General features: G+C 44.0%; 1 protein-coding gene across 1 annotated transcript in view; it reads right to left on the bottom strand.

The window, feature by feature from the left end:
• ROCK2 (Rho associated coiled-coil containing protein kinase 2) overlaps positions 1-16,390 on the bottom strand; it is a 167,037-nt gene that overhangs the window by 54,953 nt on the left and 95,694 nt on the right. Inside the window, exons 6-7 of the mRNA XM_074947657.1 lie at positions 7,681-7,825; positions 1,021-1,159 (exon numbers count right to left, since the gene is read on the bottom strand). Coding sequence (XP_074803758.1) covers positions 1,021-1,159; positions 7,681-7,825 — 284 coding nt within the window. The remainder of the gene's footprint in view (positions 1-1,020; positions 1,160-7,680; positions 7,826-16,390) is intronic.

The raw sequence follows: 16,390 nt of genomic DNA, 5'->3' as shown, positions 1-16,390 counted from the left end.
AGCAGCTCTTTCATGAATGGTATTTCTTTAGCTGCATGCTCTCTCACTCAACAGACCAGACAGTCCCTCTTTGAAATAAAGAGCTAGTACATACCACCAGATACATATTTCTTTAAGTTTTTTTAGTTGTTGGTTTTTTTAAAATCAATCATTCTACAGTCAGTTACTGGGCTAGATTCTCTACTGTGGCCAGGCTCTGTTCAGCACTAGGGAGCACGAGGGCACCAGGGAATTAGTTATTCCTCTGATTCTGCACTGTGTAGCTCTTGTGCCCATTGCAGCATCTCCTAGGCTGTGCTAGTGCCTGGCACGGGAGGATAGCAAAACATAGGTGAGAGGGAGGAAGGGAGAGAGAGAGAGGTGGAGGTGGCTGGGGCAAGAACATGCTACATCAGCTTAATACCAATGAGGAACTCTACTACACAAGACGAGATCTCATCCAGCAGTTTACATCCAGAATCATTCCCCTTTGTGGGGAAATTAGCTATACTTGTAAATTCTTACCTCAAAAGCAGGTTTTAAAAAGCATATCTAAGAAAATCTCTTCTAAGAAAACTGGAATAACTCTCTGCATAAAATTCTCTATTTTTGATAAGGTATCTGTTTTCATTATTATTTACTGAGCGCTGACGACACGCTCAGCGCTTAATGAATGCAAGACAAGTTGGTCCCTGTCTCAAGGAACTCACAATGTATTTCAAACATTGTTACTGTATTTTGGACCTTGTTTGCATGGCACTAGGAAAGATTTTCTTTGGGGCAATTTTGAATTCTTAGGAAGAGTGCGGACAATGTAGTTATTGCCAGAAGTACTCATGAAAACATTAGTTTTAGTTAAACATAACATAGAGCTTGCACAACAGCCAGCCACTAGAAAGCAGGAGATAAGGTTAATTTCTTACAAAATGAGAATGATTTAGATAGCACAATTAAGGGGAAGGAATCCATTGTTCTAAGATACCGCAAGTGTGTTTGCACCCACTATAAGAGAGATTGTACAAATGTAGTACACACACGTACCTGTCCATTAAAAAGTCACAGATGAGGTTCTTTGCATGCTTAGAGATTTCCACATCATCTGGGAAACTTAATGAATTCTTGTGATCCATGATTTTACTATACGTTCCTACCAAGGAGTCTGCATAAAATGGAGTGTCCCCTAAAATAAAACATGCATAAATGTTAAGATTTTTAATTTAAAATTTAAGTATTTTAAGATAAACAGAGAAAAAAGAAAGCAGACCTATAAATTATAAAGTTCAGGCTTATTCTGAAAAGTGGCTCTATAAAAATGGGATTGCTTGATCCATGTTTATTGTATCTCAACTAAAACTATTTCCCCCCTAAATACCCACACTACAAACTAAGCCTATGCCCAGTGGAATCAAGCTACGATATTTCCACCATCATTACTGAAGTTTCTGCACACCAAAACAGATCTGTCATACTCATACAGTGTCTTTCAATTATGCCCTCAGTAACACCTTTGTAAATCCACTGACTTCAAGGGGCTTGGATAGGAGTAATTGATTGGAACCATTAAACATTTCGGTTGATGCATGTTATGGAATAGAATTCACAATTAACTCTTAGTGGTGTCAGTTCTGCACTTCTAACAAGAACAAACAGCAATCAAAATGTATTTGTCACCAAAGTGATCAGCTAACACTCTGAATATGCAAAAAGAACAGATCCATTGATCAAGTGGCGGACATTTTTACATAATTCTCTTTCAGAGTTGAAACACACTTTAATGAAAAAATCCCCTGAGGAATATGTTTAGTGAGCAAGTTACCTATTTTGTCCATCAGGAGGAAAACATTCAGCAGAAAAAGGCATTCTGATTTAACAGATTCGATAAATTATCAACAATTAGAACATTTTCACCATGTGGAAAGTTTATTAGTCTCTACAAACCAATACATAGAAGCCATTTTGCTCTTGAGGAGGATATAAAAGAGAAGAACCAAACACAAATAGGCTCCAAGAAAGAACAAGTTAGCATTTACATTAGTGTCAAACTCCCAGACTCTGCTGTGACCTCCCAACTAGTCCTAGTTTGGTTCCTACAGAAATCATCCATTTAGAGTGACCAGACAGCAAGTGTGAAAAATTGGGGGGGGGGGGGGGGTAATAGGAGCCTATATAAGAAAAAGACCCAAAAATCGGGACATTTGGTCACCCTACATCCATCAGATGCACAGATTCCATGGTCTACCAATGCTCCCTCCTTCTTCACTCTAAAAGGGTCTTCTCTCCCCTTTTCTCTTCAGCACCATCATAAAGGGCTCCTATCAAAGCCTTTCATCACCACCCTAGTATCCCCTCAACTAAGGCAATCCCTCTCTTGGCAGCCCAATTCTCTGCTTTCCAACTAATACTTCAGCTTTGTATCTAATGTACAATAAAATGTAATACAATTTCATTCGGTGTAGCACCTTTCATATAAACTGTATCCCAAAATGCTCTACAGCCTTATTTTAAATATAAATTAAAATTGATGAAGTCAGAAGCAGAACTATTAAGAAGTAAAGCCAAGAGAGAACAGATATTTTCAGCTGAAATTTGAAATACGGAAATCAACAAGGCCAAGAGGTTCAACCGCTGTTCCTGACTGCAAGAGCTGCAAAGGATTGTGTTTTTTTTTTTTTTTTTTATTAAAAGTATTCAGAGCTATATTAGCAGAAGGAATGGAGGGCAATAGAAAGAAGGATTGTTTGACAAGCTGAAGCAAGTCTACTGCAATGTTTCCTCTAATTTTTCTCACCTATGTGCAGAATGAATTTTGTTATGTGCACCAATATGGAGGTGATGTGTGACACGTCATCTTCATATTGGTGCACATAACATAATTCATATGGTAGGGGTGGGGCCGAGGGGTTTGGAGTGTGGGAGGGGGCTCAGGGCTGGGTCTGGGGATAAGGGGCACAGGGCTGGGGCAGAGGGTTGACGTGCAGGCTCTGGGGTGGGGCCGGGGATGAGGGGCTTGGGGTGCAGGAGAGTGCTCTGGGGCTATGGCAAGGAGAGAGGGCTCCCCCCAGCTCTCTCTCTCCTCCCTGCAGCACCTGGGCTGCGGGGAGGGGGGGGCACCTCTCCCCATCGCAGCAGCTCCGGAGCTGGGGTCACGGGATAGGCACCAGGCTAGGGCTGGGTTCGGGCTGGGGGAGGCAGGTCCGAGGCCGAGTTGGGATCGGGGGACAGGCGCCCCTCCCCTAGGTGCGGCAGGTTGGGGGCCGGGCTAGGTTGGGGCTGGCAGAGGGGTACCTCTTCCCTGGCTGCGGTCCTGGTTGGGTGGGTTCCCGGAGTGCCTGCACGGCACTAAATAGGCTGCTGCACGTCCGCACAGCTTACAGAGAACTTAGGTCTACCAAGGTATTTAAAACTGAAAAGGTAATTTTGAACTGGATCCTAAAATTAATGAGGTGGCATTGGAGTGGTTTTAAGATGGGGATGATATAGCTGAACTTTGTGTGTGTGAGAAGGCAAGCAGCTATAGTCTGCATATCCTTGGTGGTGAAAAGAAGCTATCTGCAATAGTCCACGAAAGAAGAGAGGAAACCATGGATGCGGACTTCAGTGAAGTTGGACTTTAGGCAGTATTGTACATGGGCAATGTTGCTGAAATGTTGAGAAGAACATTTACAAACAAACAATATAGATGCAGGAGGAGTAAATCAGAGATAAGCAAGACATCAATTATATGTATTGTCGGGTTCAAGTCAAAGAGGCAGATTGATGATGCTCTTATTTAAGAGAAAACACTTATATGTGTAAACATTTAGTTGAACGAAGTTGAGCCACAGCTCAGTATAAGGAGAGAGCGTGCACAAGCAGGAGTCACTGAAAAATATTAAAAGGTAGACATAGTTGAGTATCATGACTGTAAAGGTAGTTAAAGGCTGAAATAAGATATCTGAGGAGAAAGTAGATGGAAAAAGCAAACTGACAACTAAACTATTGTGAGATACAAAGGAGCAGAAACGATGGTGCAGAGAGATAGAGCAGTCATCAGCAACCGAAAAAGACTGGTTATGCAAATAACAGTGGATCCAGGACAGGAGGGGAAAAGGGAGGCTCATGTAACTATCCATATGAAGGTAATGCTGGGAGACAAAATGATCCACAGTGTCAAAGCCTTAACTAAGGTCATGAAGAATGAACAGAGAAAAGGAAATATCAACAGTAAGGGCAGAGGAACCATAAACAGGTTAAAACCTAAACAGAAACATTCCCAGGAGATGAGATGGGGAAACGGGAAAAATCTAAGGGGAAAAAGGAGTTCAGAAGAGCTGGCAGTTTATCAAGGAGATGATATTAAAGGCACAACTGCAAACTATCCTGATATGAATGAAAGATAATAATAAGCCAATACAGCTGCATCAGGAGTCTCTTCAATTACTTGAAAACCAAAAAGGAATCCTACAAGAAATAGAAACATGGACACATTGCCAAGGATCAGCACAAAAGAATAGCACAAGCATGTAGGGACAAAATACAGAAAGGCTAACGCACAAAATGAGTTACACTTAACAGGGACATATAAGGCAATAAAAAAAAAAAGATGAAAGAAAGTGTAGGTCTACTACATAGCGGGGAAGAAGAGATAATAATGGACAACACCAAGAAGGCTGAGATGTTTAATGTCTATTTTGTTTCAGTCTTCTCTAAGAAAGAGAATTTATCCAGATGCTTAATACAATCAATATTAACGGGGGGACGGGACGTGGAGAGAAGACACAAACCACAGGGAAATGAAAAGTTAAAGAATATTTAGATAAGTCAGATATATTCAAGTGGGCAGACTTTAATAAAATTCACACTAAGATCTTAAGCCTTAAGGTAATAGCTGAAGCAATCCTGGAACCATTAGTGATGATGTTAGAGCTCTCATAGGGTATATGTCTACACTGGAATTAAACACTTGCAGCTGGCCCTTGCCAGTTGACTCGGGCTCCCGGGACTTGGGCTGTGGGGCTGTTTAATTGTGGTGTAGACGTTCTGGCTTGAGCTGCAGCCTGAGCTCTGGGACCCTCTGACCTCACAAGGCCCTCGACTCTGGGTTTCAGCCCAAGCCCAGACATCTACACCAAAATTAAACAGCCCCGCAAGCCAGAATCAGCTGGCACGGGCCAGCCGCAGGTTTTCAATTTCAGTGGAGACATAACCATAGAGGAAGGGTGAGGTCCCAGAGGACCGGAGAAGGGTAAACATAGTACCTATCTTCAAAAAGGAGAACACAGAGGACCCAGGGAATAATAGACCAGTCAGACTAACGTTGATACCTGGAAAGATACTGGAGCAAATTATTCAACAATTTATAAACACTCAGAGGATAAGAAGGTGATAATTAATAGCCAACATGGATTTGTCAAGAACAAATCATACCAACCCAACCTAGTTTCCTTCTTTGATAGGGCTACTGGCCTAGTGGACGGATGGGGATTTTAGTAAAGCTTTTGACACCATCTCACATTACAGTCTCATAGGCAAACTAGGGAAATGTGGTCTAGATCAAATTGTTGAAAGGTGGGTGCACCACTGGTTGAAAGGCCAAAGTATCAATGGTTTGCTGTCACACTGGGAGGACTTATCTAGTGGGGTCCTACAGGGTGTATCCTGATCTAATACTATTCACCAGTTTCATTAATGAATTGGAGAAAGGAGTGAAGAGGATGCTTATAAAATCTGCAGAAGACACTATGCTAGGAAGAGTCGCAAGCACTTTTAAAAATTCTAATCCTGTCCTCCAAACAACCTGGATAAATTGGATAATTGGTCTGAAACCAACAAGATGAAATTCAATAAAGACAATACAAAGTACCTCACTTAGGAAAGAATAATAAAATGCACAAATACAAAATGGGAAATAATTGGCTAGGCAGTTGTACCGCAGAAAAGGATTTCGGGGTTATAGTGGATCACAAATTGAATATGAGTCACCAACGTGATGCAGCTGTAAAAAGAAAGCTAATATCATTCTTGGATGCATTAACAGGAGTGTCATAGGGAAGACACGGGAGGTAACTGTCCTGCTCTACTCAGCACTGGTGAGGCCTCAGATGGACTACTGTGTCCAGTTTTGGGTACCACACTTAAGGATTTGGAGAAATTCGAGAGTGTCCAGAGGAGAGCAACAAAAATTACAAAAGGTTTATAAAACCTGACTTATGAGGAAAGGGTAAAATAAACTGGCATGTTTTCTTCTTCAGAAGATAAGACTTTCAGGAATCTGATAACAGTCTTCAAATATGTTATGGGCTGTTATATAAAGGATGGTGATCAACTGTTCTCCATGTCAACTGAAGGTAGGATAAGGAGTAATCAGCTTAATCGGCAGCAAGGGAGATTTAGGTTAGATATTAGGAAAAACTCTCTTACTATCAGGGTGGTTAAGTACTAGAATAGGTCACCAAGGGATGTTGTTGAAACCCAGTCATTAGAGGATTTTAATAACAGGTTAGACAAATGCCTGACACAGATGGTCTAGGTATACTTGGTCCTGCCTCTGTGCAGGGAGAATCTCGAGGTCCCTTTCAACCCTACATTTCTATGGTTCTAAGAGTCACAATGAAACAAACAGGAAGGAAGCAAAGAAGAGGAGAGCATGCAGAAGAGAAGGAAATGAGGTTGAGGAGTAAGAGGGGGAAAAAAACTAATAGAGATGGAGAAACGTGGTAATTAGAAGCATCACAAACAAGATGGGCCATAGGAGAGGAAATGTATACAAACCATGAAGTATCATTAACTCTCCCAAATGAAACCCCAGATTATAGAGAAAACTAAGCTAGTGAGCCCCTCAACGATAAAAACTCAGACTCTCAAAATACTGGTGTTCTCCTCATTGGATGATGTACTGGAGGAGAGAAAAGAGGTCCCAACCACAAAACAAAAATGAAAATGAAGTTCTGTCTTGGCACTATAGGACAGACTTCTAACATATTAACTATTAAGGTGCATTGATTAAATTGATCCTGGGATGCAACTTACTAATTAGCCTTCATAAGTCAAATGTGCTTCATCCTCAGAGGCATTAACATTTCAATGACTGCAGACTTGGGAGGAGCTTTCCTGCCCCCAGAACCTTAGAAACGTATCTGTTCCTGCAGTGTTCCCAGAACATGTTGGTATGGATAGTGAGTAATCATGCTCAGTTCCAGACTCCTCACCAATGCTCTGATACTAGACTCTGAGTCTCGTTTACAACCTTGGATGGCTAGGGTCCTCTATAATGGATCTAATATTCATATACATTACATGACCTAATGGTCCAGTGCTTTACAATGGAAAATCCTGACTGGAGAGTACAAGAATTAGCCAAAAGCAGAAGCAATCACAGGCTGAACTGTCTCGATGCATCCATATGTCTTACTTGTTGCTATATAAGGATAATTGAATCATAAAATATATTTCACTAGGAGAGGGGTGGTGAAGCACTGGAACGGGTTACCTTGGGACCTGGTGGAATGTCCATCCTTAGAGGTTTTAAGGCCCGGCCTGACAAAGCCCTGGCTGGGATTATTTAGTTGGTGTTAGTCCTGCTTTGAGCAGGGGATTGGACTAGATGACCTCCTGAAGTCCCTTCCAACCCCAATAGTCTATGATTCTATGATAAAAAGTTCTTAAATAGAAGTTTCCAGAAGGGGATGGGGGAAAAATTTAATGAACTAAATTATTACTCACCAACAAGCATCTCAAAGAGAAAAACTCCTACGGACCACCAATCACACTCCCGTCCATAGCAGCCATCACCTCCTTGTGACTTCAAGACTTCAGGCGATATGTAGTCAGGCGTTCCAACAGCTGTATCACAGCGCACCATACCAGTCTACGTAATTGCAAAAAATTGCAAGTAATAATCGATTTAATTGAAACAATACAATAAACACAGTGTTTCACCAAAAATAAAATTAACCCATTTATGTTATTTTGAGAAAAACATGTCCCAAAGTAAGTAGTTTGGGAAACATTTAAGGCCTCCAAAAGTTCCTATTCCAGAAGTGGTTTCTGACAAAATGACTATTCCTGGTAACGCCTCTTATTTCTTTTTTAAAGCATATCTTTCAAGATTGAAAAAAAATTAAAAAGGAAATGTGACTTAGCCTAGGTTCCAGTATTAACAAAGCTGAGTATGCATACTATGGGCCTGATCCAAAGTGCACTGAAGTCAATGACTCAAATGACTTCAATGGGCTTTGAATTAGGCCCTAAAAGAGCAGACAGATACAGACACAGCTTTTTTTTTTGGTTAGGCACTAAGACCAGTTAGGGGCTGAGTTTTTTGGTCTTGTTTTGTTTTTATTTTAATGCTTGAAAAACCAATTTAAATGAAATGAAAAGCTATTTTGGAAGAATGGGAAGGTTAAGCTCTACAAGAAAATACAATTTTTAAAGCCAAGCACAGGTTTTATCCTTAAAAACACTTGCTAGTACTTCATTAATTTAGCAACATAAAGGCCCTGGCTATCCATACTCCTTGCTCCTAGCTGAACAATCAATAAAAGAAGAGTCAATGTCAGGTCTGCTAGCATACTGGTTCAAAGTGATATGAGTTCAACTTCCCTAAATTCAAGCTTCAACTAGGTTTATTCCAGAGAGTCCAGATTGCAACAATGAAAAGAAATCCTGGATAAAGTACAGTATAAGTATCACAAATACTCTTGCACCATTGCTTCTTATCCAATCTCTCAATCCCAAGATACTTGTAAACCACAGAAAGTTTCTCACCCACCTTACCCTCAATTCTGTGAAAGAAAATAAGTAGTAACAGCTGAAAACAGAATTAAAAACAAAACAAAAAACACCAAAACCAAATTTCTGTTTTCTCAAGGAAATGTATTGCTGTCAGAGCTACAATGACAGAGGTCCAGTCAGATATTCTAGACTCCCCATTTAGAGTGTGACTGACAAGTTGTAAAGTAGTATTGGTTTGGTTATCACAAGTAACATAAACCAACATGTGATCTGATTTTTCTTTTAAACCAAAATCACAGACCATAACGATTACAGGTAGAAAATAGGTAAAATTAGGACATGTAAATGGACACTACAGAGACCCTTAAGGAGCTACAAAAATGACCCCCAGTTAATGCCTGTGCAGTCTACTTCAGAGATTCCATTCTGAATCCGGGGTCCCTAAGAAAAGGCTAACTCTACAATTCCAGGTTGCGGGATAGGCCAGCTACGGCTTTCTGCATTATAAAATAAATAGAGTAGATGATGGCCACTCTGGGATAAGGCAGTAGCTTCTTTTTACAATTGGTGATTAAAAACCCATTGCATTCTCTTCCTTTTAGGACAGGATGAATAAGAAAATGCTATATTTAACTCTACAGAATACCCAGATGCTGCAGTATCCATGACTCAAGTGTATATTGTTGATTAGGCATAGGCATGGAATACGTCTTTAAACCTTCTGCCTATGATAGCATTGTGGGCATAGATCTACAGACCTCGTCTGAACTTTGAGTGTCTCTCTCATCCTGATTTTGAACACGAATGACGTTTCTCCAGTTGAACCTACCTCTCCTGTTTAACGAGGATTGTGGCTGCTAAATAAACTTTGGTATTGTTGGATGCCCCTGGAGGTCTGGAAGCCATACTAGATGGCTGAAATGGGAGACTGCTGAGGGACATCTGGAGTCTTTGACAGTGATTTGCTGAAGCCACCTGAATTCCTCCCCAAACAAGAATTTTCCTTGAAAGGGGAAAGTTGTCAATCTGGTTTTCAAGGAGTAGTCAGAAGGCCTCTGCTTCAGTCACAGTCTATGCACTCAGACCAGGCTAATCATTGTGATATTTCCCCCCATTCCTTGCACAGCTTTGATTAAAGAAGCCATAAAGTAAGAAGACAGATTCCTAATATTTCTGTAGTATCACAAGGTAGAGAGGTCAAACCAAAGTAGGGAAGCATCTTAGTCAATCTGACTGCTCATTTCCACAAAATCTCTTGATTTACTTCGTTTTTGCAGTGATCTGATGCTTGCTGAAGGATCTTAGGTAAGGTAGACTGAAGTTTGCAGAAAAGATCCCAAATATCTCAATGTCCAGCAAATGAAGTTTCCATTTTTCTCTCAAAGGGGATCTTCAGTGCTATTCTGAGCCTTCAGAGGATAGTATTTCTCCTTTTTAACTGGATACAGCTGCATCTTCTCTTGCAGTCCACATGAAATTCTCTCAGGAGCAGATCTGGGGACTTTAACATCTCCTTGACGGACTATATACATGAGATTGCTATTTTCCATCACTCATTCGTCAGAGCATGCAAAAAGCTTTGAGGGCTTTGTATGAATATTTAAATACTAGGTACTCTAAGACTAATTGCATCAGCTTTTACACCTCTTTACCAATTCCGTGGATCATCTCCTTCCCAGAGTTAATTGACCTCCATACTCTACTGTCTCAATGGCTGGGTTACAGTGAGATCAGACTGTCAAACAGGACTGCTCCAAAGCTGAAAGGTCTGAGAGAGCTAAAGGGGGATGTCTTTCTCTGGGCAGAGAACATCCTATTCTCTTTTCATTAAATCCTAAGCCTGTTTCTCTTTAAGTCTCTAGTGCTCTGGCTACCATATTTACCAGAGGAGCTCTGTGACATAATGTCTCTTCTGTTAAGTAAAGGGCCTTTTCTTTCCCTGAAACTGTTATTGCCCTGCTCAGGACAGAGCTAGAAGCTTTTCAGAGGTGAAAGATGTAGGAGTTGGGCAGTCTCAGAGGCTGCGCCCTGAAAGGGGCTAAGTACTTCCAACTGGGAGGTGAAAGGGTTCCTCCAATAAGATGCAATATGTTTATATCTTAGAAGAACTGGGAACTTTGTGTGCCTTTTCTCTTGGTATCTCACATAGGTCCCCTATGCTGATCAACTCCCCAAGTCTCTGCGGCTGGGAGTGAGCTGGACTGGCTTCTGCAAATGCTGCAGACAGAATGGTTTCTTTATTCATCTACAGGGCCTTTTGAAGAGGTCAGAATGGCTCAATATATAAGAATGCTGCTGCAAGAGAGTGATGGTTTAGACTTCCTGATGATGCTTTTCTGAAGAGACAGAAGTACCAGCACCCTCCAACTTTTCTTTGTAGAGATAATGGAGTAAGTCAGGCCAGGTCTGGAGGCAATACTGAGCCTGGGCCTGCATATCACAGGGCTTACAGCACAGAGCTAGAGCAAGAGTTATCCAAGGTCATTGTGTGATGGTATCAGGGGAGCAAAAGGCTGAGTTGTAGAAGGAGGAAGAATTTCTCTCTGAAGGTTATTCCATCTACTGACGGTGTAGTCCCAAATTGATGACCACCATTCCTTCTGTCCTGCAACACCTCCTTTCCTCAGAGTTCCCTTTGAGTTTGAGCTTCCCTAAGAGCTCAGCTAGAAGGGAACAGAGATACTGACTGGTCTGTCTGAAAAGCCAAGCTTTGTGGGCAGTTCTTGTCCCTGGAGTTTCTACAGGAATCAGCCATGATGCATGTTGCAGTCCTGTGATGGCTATTTCATTAGTCACAGAACCAAAAAGACAGCAGTCTTTTGGTGCCCCAAGTACTGTAGCTGAGGCAGCTGCATGCAAACATATGACTGGAGCTCCTACTAAGCCTCTGAGGCCTACTCCATTTTTTCCTTTGTTCAGGCCTTTCTTTCAGTTAGGGGAAGACTATACATGATCCTCCTGCAGGAGGTAAAAACAACTGAGCTTTGTAAGCCAACAAGTCCCATATATGAGGGGTAATGTCATGAAAACAATTTGCAATTCTGTGCATCTGCTGGTTGGAAGAAATTACACTCTGAGTGTCTACCTGGTACGGAAGATTTAACAGATAACGCTGCTTTGAATTCTATAAAAAATGGTTACTCACCTTCTTGTAACTGTTGTTCTTCGAGATGTGTTGTTCATGTCCATTGCAATCAGGTGTGCATGCTCTGCATGCACAGTTGCTGGAAATTTCTCCCCCAGCAGCTCCTGTCGGGTTGGCTGTGGAGCCCCCTGGAGTGGTGCCTTCATGGCGCTCAATATATGACCCTGCTGACCTCGCCCCTTGCTGGCTGTTCCGACAGAGAGGTAGGAGGGTGGGTATTGGAAAGGACGTGAACAACACATCTCGAAGAACAGTTACAAGAAGGTAAGTAACCGTTTTTCCTTCTTCGAGTGCTTGTTCATGTCGATTCCAGTCAGGTGACTTCCAAGCTCTACCCCAGAGGTGGAGCTGGAGTTAAGGAATTGCTGACTGGAGCGCTGCTCTGCCGAAAGCTGCATCTCTAGCGTGCTGTGTGATGGCATAGTGAGAGGTGAACGTATGCACCGAGCACGAAGTAGCTGCCCTGCAGATTTCCTGTATCAGGACTTGGGCCAGGAATTCAGCTGATGAGGCCTGTGCCCTTGTGGAATGAGCCTTAAGAGGCGGTGCTGGGACCTTGGCCAGCTCACAACATGTGCAGATACAGGCCGTGATCCAGGAAAATAATCTTTGAGATGGGACCAGGAGTCCTTTCCTTCAGTCTGCCACTGCCACGAACAGCTGGTTTGACCTCCTGAACGGCTTTGTGTACTCGATGTAGAATGCTAACACCTGCCAAACGTCCAGTGACAGCAGACTTTGCTCTTGGGTACTGTTGTGGGGCTTGGGATAGAAAACAGGTAGAAAAATGTCTTGGCTACTTGCACCTTGTCCTTGTGGAAGACCATATAGGGTGGATTGGAGGTAAGGGCCTTTAACTACAACACCCTCCTGGCTGATGTGATGGCGACCAGGAAGGCTACCTTTCATGACAGGCAGAGAAGGGAGCAAGTCGCCAGCAGTTCGAATGGGGGTCCCATTATTCTGGAGAGGACCAGGTTAAGGTCCCATGCCAGAAGAGGCTGTCTAACCTGAGGATATATCCGTTCCAGGCCCTTAAGGAAACATCCTATCACAAGGTTAGTGAATATGAAGCGTCCAGATGTGCCCAGATGGAAAGCTGAGATAGCAGCAAGGTGTACCTTGATAGATGACACTGCCAGGCCTTGTTGGTTGAGGTGCACAAGGTACTCCAGGATGAGTGGTACAGACGCCTGGAGTGGAGGAATGTGATGTTGGGCACACCAGCAAGTGAACCTCTTCCACTTGGCCAGATAAGTGGTCCTGGTGGATGGTTTTCTGCTGAGAAGCAGGACCTTTCTTACTGGTTCTGAGCACAGGAGCTCCATTGGGTTTAGCTGTGAAGCTTCCAAGATGTGAGATGGAGGGACTGGAGGTCCAGGTAGCGAAGGCGATTGTGGTCCTGTGTCATCAGATCAGGGTAGAGTGGTAACACGATAGGAATGTCCACAGACAGCTCCAGAAACGTGGTGTACTAATGTTGGCGGGACCATGCTGGGGCCAGCAGAATTACTTTCGCTCTGACTCTGTGGATTTTCAGCAGTAATCTGTGCACGAGTGGATGGTGGAAAGGCATACATGAGACGGTCTCCCCTGGGAAGCAGGAATGCATCCGAGATCAAACCTGGGTTGTGTTTCTGAAAGGAGCAGAACACTGGGCACCTCCTGTTGCTCCAGGTAACAAACAGATCGACCTGGGGAATCCCTCACTTTTGGGAGACGGAATATATGACAACCGGGTGGATGGCCAACTCGTGATTGTGAAACGATCTGCTGAGGTGGTCCGCAGGTTCGTTCTGCACACCTAGGAGATAGAATGCCTTCAGGTGAATGGAGTGGGCTATGCAGAACTCCCATAGCTGAAGGGCCTCCCGACATAGGGGGGAAGAGCGGGGTCCACCCTGCTTGTTGATGTAAAACATGGCCATAGTGTTGTCCGTCATTACCTGCACACACTGGCTTTGAAGCCAGGATAGGAAGATTTGACACGCTAGCTGTACTGCTCTGAGCTCTCTATTGATATCGATATGCAGGGAGAGCTCATCCTGCGACCATAATCCTTGTGTCTGGAGCTCTCCCAGATGCGCCCCCCAACCGAGAGCTGACACGTCCATTACTAGAGACAAGAAAAGCTGAGGGCTGTTGAAGGGGACTCCCTTGCACACTGTGCGAGGGTCTAGCCACCACTGGAGGGACGAGTACTTGATCTGGCACCATGAACACAGATAACAGGCTGTCGTGCCCTGGGAGGTATACAGATGCGAGCCATGCTTGAAGTGGTCTGAGCCGCAGTCTGGCATGCTGGACCACGTAAGTGCAGGCTGACATGTGGCCGAGGAGACTCAGGCATCCCCTCTCGGTAGTAGTCAGGTACCATCTGAGGCTTTGGATAATGTTTTTCATGGTCTGAAATCTGGTCTCTGGCAAGAGCGCCGTTGCCTGCACTGAGTCCAGCACCGCACCAATGAATTCTATTCTTTGAGTCAGTGACAAGGTTGACTCGTTCACGTTGAGGAGGAGTCCCAGACTCTCGAAAGGAGCTCTGACTAGTCGGACTTGAGACTCCACCTGCTCCCTGGAGCGCCGCCTGAGTAGCCAGTCATCTAGGTATGGGTATACCTGTACCTGCCTCTTGCGAAGGAAGGCTGTTATGACCGATATACACTTGGTGAAACTCAGGGGGCTGTCAACAGACCAAAGGGGAGGACCATGAACTGACAGTGTATGGTGCTGGCTACACACTGCAGAAATCGTCTGTGCGCAGGCCGAATAGCTATATGAAAGTACGCGTCTTTCATGTTGAGGGCGGCGTACCAGTCTCCCGAATCTAGGGAAGAGATAATAGCGTGCAGGGAGACCATGCGGAACTTCAACTTCACCATGAACCAGGTCTAGAATGGGTCAGACACTGCCCTCCCCGTTTGCCTTGAGGATTAGGAAATAGCGGGAGTAGAACCCCTTGCCCCTTAGCTCCTGAGGAACCTCCTTCATTGCCCCTATGGCAAGGAGCGATTGCACTTCCTGGATAAGGAATTTCTTGTGATAAGGGTCCCTGAAGAGGGACCGGGAGGGGCGGTGGGAGGGAGGGAGGGGAGGAGCAGAATTGGAGAGAGTACCCCACTTCTACCGTACGGAGAACCTAGCAGTCCTATGTTATTTGGGACCATGCATGGTAGAAGTGGGATAGACAATTCCGAAAGCAGGACTGAGGATCCAGTATACAGTCTGGCACTTTGTCCCCAGGTACACCTTCAAAAGGTCTGCTTGGAGGCTGTTCAGGCATGCGCTTGGCCCTGTGATGATGAGGGCTGGGACGGCTTATGCCTACTGTTCCTAACTCGCCATCTAGAAAGTCTTGCCTAGGGCGAGGGTGCTGCGAGTCTCTGTGCTTGGAGATCTTCTGCAGTGCCAATTCTGCCACCGATACTGGTGCACTCCGCACCAAGGAGATTGGTGCCGGGTCCTGCCATGCCGAGATGGACTGCAGTTTAAAAGCCAGCTCCATGAGGAGCTGTTTCAACCTGAAATCCCGCTCCTTTTTGGTCCTTGGTCGAAAACCCTTGCAAATCCTGCACCTAACAGCTTGGTGAGCCTCCCCCAGACTCTTTAAACAAGCATGGTGGGGGTTGCCCATTGGCATCAGCTTACTGCAGGACTTGCAGGGCTTGAACTTTGGGGATTGAGGCTTGCCCTGACATCCCCAAGGGGAAAGGTCGGGGTGGAGGGGAAACCCCACTCCCAACAGAACTACTACTAACTAATAAAAACTAGAACTATAAACTATTGAGATAAGTTATACTAGAAAGCTACAGGAAGCGAGGAGAACTTGCAAGCAAGCCACTCGCAGTTCCGACAACCATCACAGGTGGTAAGAAGGAACGGAGGAGGGGCTGGGTCGGCAGGGTCATATATTGAGCGCCACGAAGGCTCCACTCTAGGGGACTCTACAGCCGACCCTACGGGAGCTGCTGGGAGAAAAATTTCTGGCAACTATGCACCCAGCATGCACACACCTGACTGGAATAGACATGAACAAGCATTCAAAGAACAGTAAGATTCCTCCTTTCCATCCCCTGCAAATCCATGCTGCTATTTTTCTGGGATCTTTATACATAAATGAACTGTTAATACATACTACTGTTAAAGAAACTCAAAGTTAAAAAAGAAAAATTGGTGCTAGGGAGATGTCATAAATATAAAGGGAAGGGTAAACATCTTTAAATCCCTCCTGGCCAGAGAAAAAACCCTTTCACCTGTAAAGGGTTAAGAAGCTAAAATAACCTCCCTGGCACCTGACCAAAATGACCAATGAGGAGACAAGATACTTTCGAAGCTGGAGGGTGCGGGGAAACAAAGGGTTCTCTCTGTCTGTGTGATGCTTTTGCCGGGACCAGAGCAGGAATGCAGGTCAGAACTCCTGTAAAGAGTTAGTAAGCAATCTAGTTAAATATGCATTAGATTCTGTTTTGTTTAAATGGCTGATAAAATAAGTTGTGCTGAATGGAATGTATATTCCTGTTTTTGTGTCGTTTTGTAACTTAAGGTTTTGCCTAG

This window comes from Natator depressus, chromosome 3 (genome assembly GCF_965152275.1).
Source record: "Natator depressus isolate rNatDep1 chromosome 3, rNatDep2.hap1, whole genome shotgun sequence".
Lineage (NCBI taxonomy): Eukaryota > Metazoa > Chordata > Testudines > Cheloniidae > Natator > Natator depressus.
Note: the sequence above shows the minus strand (reverse complement) of the source record. Positions and strands in the feature narration are given on the sequence as shown.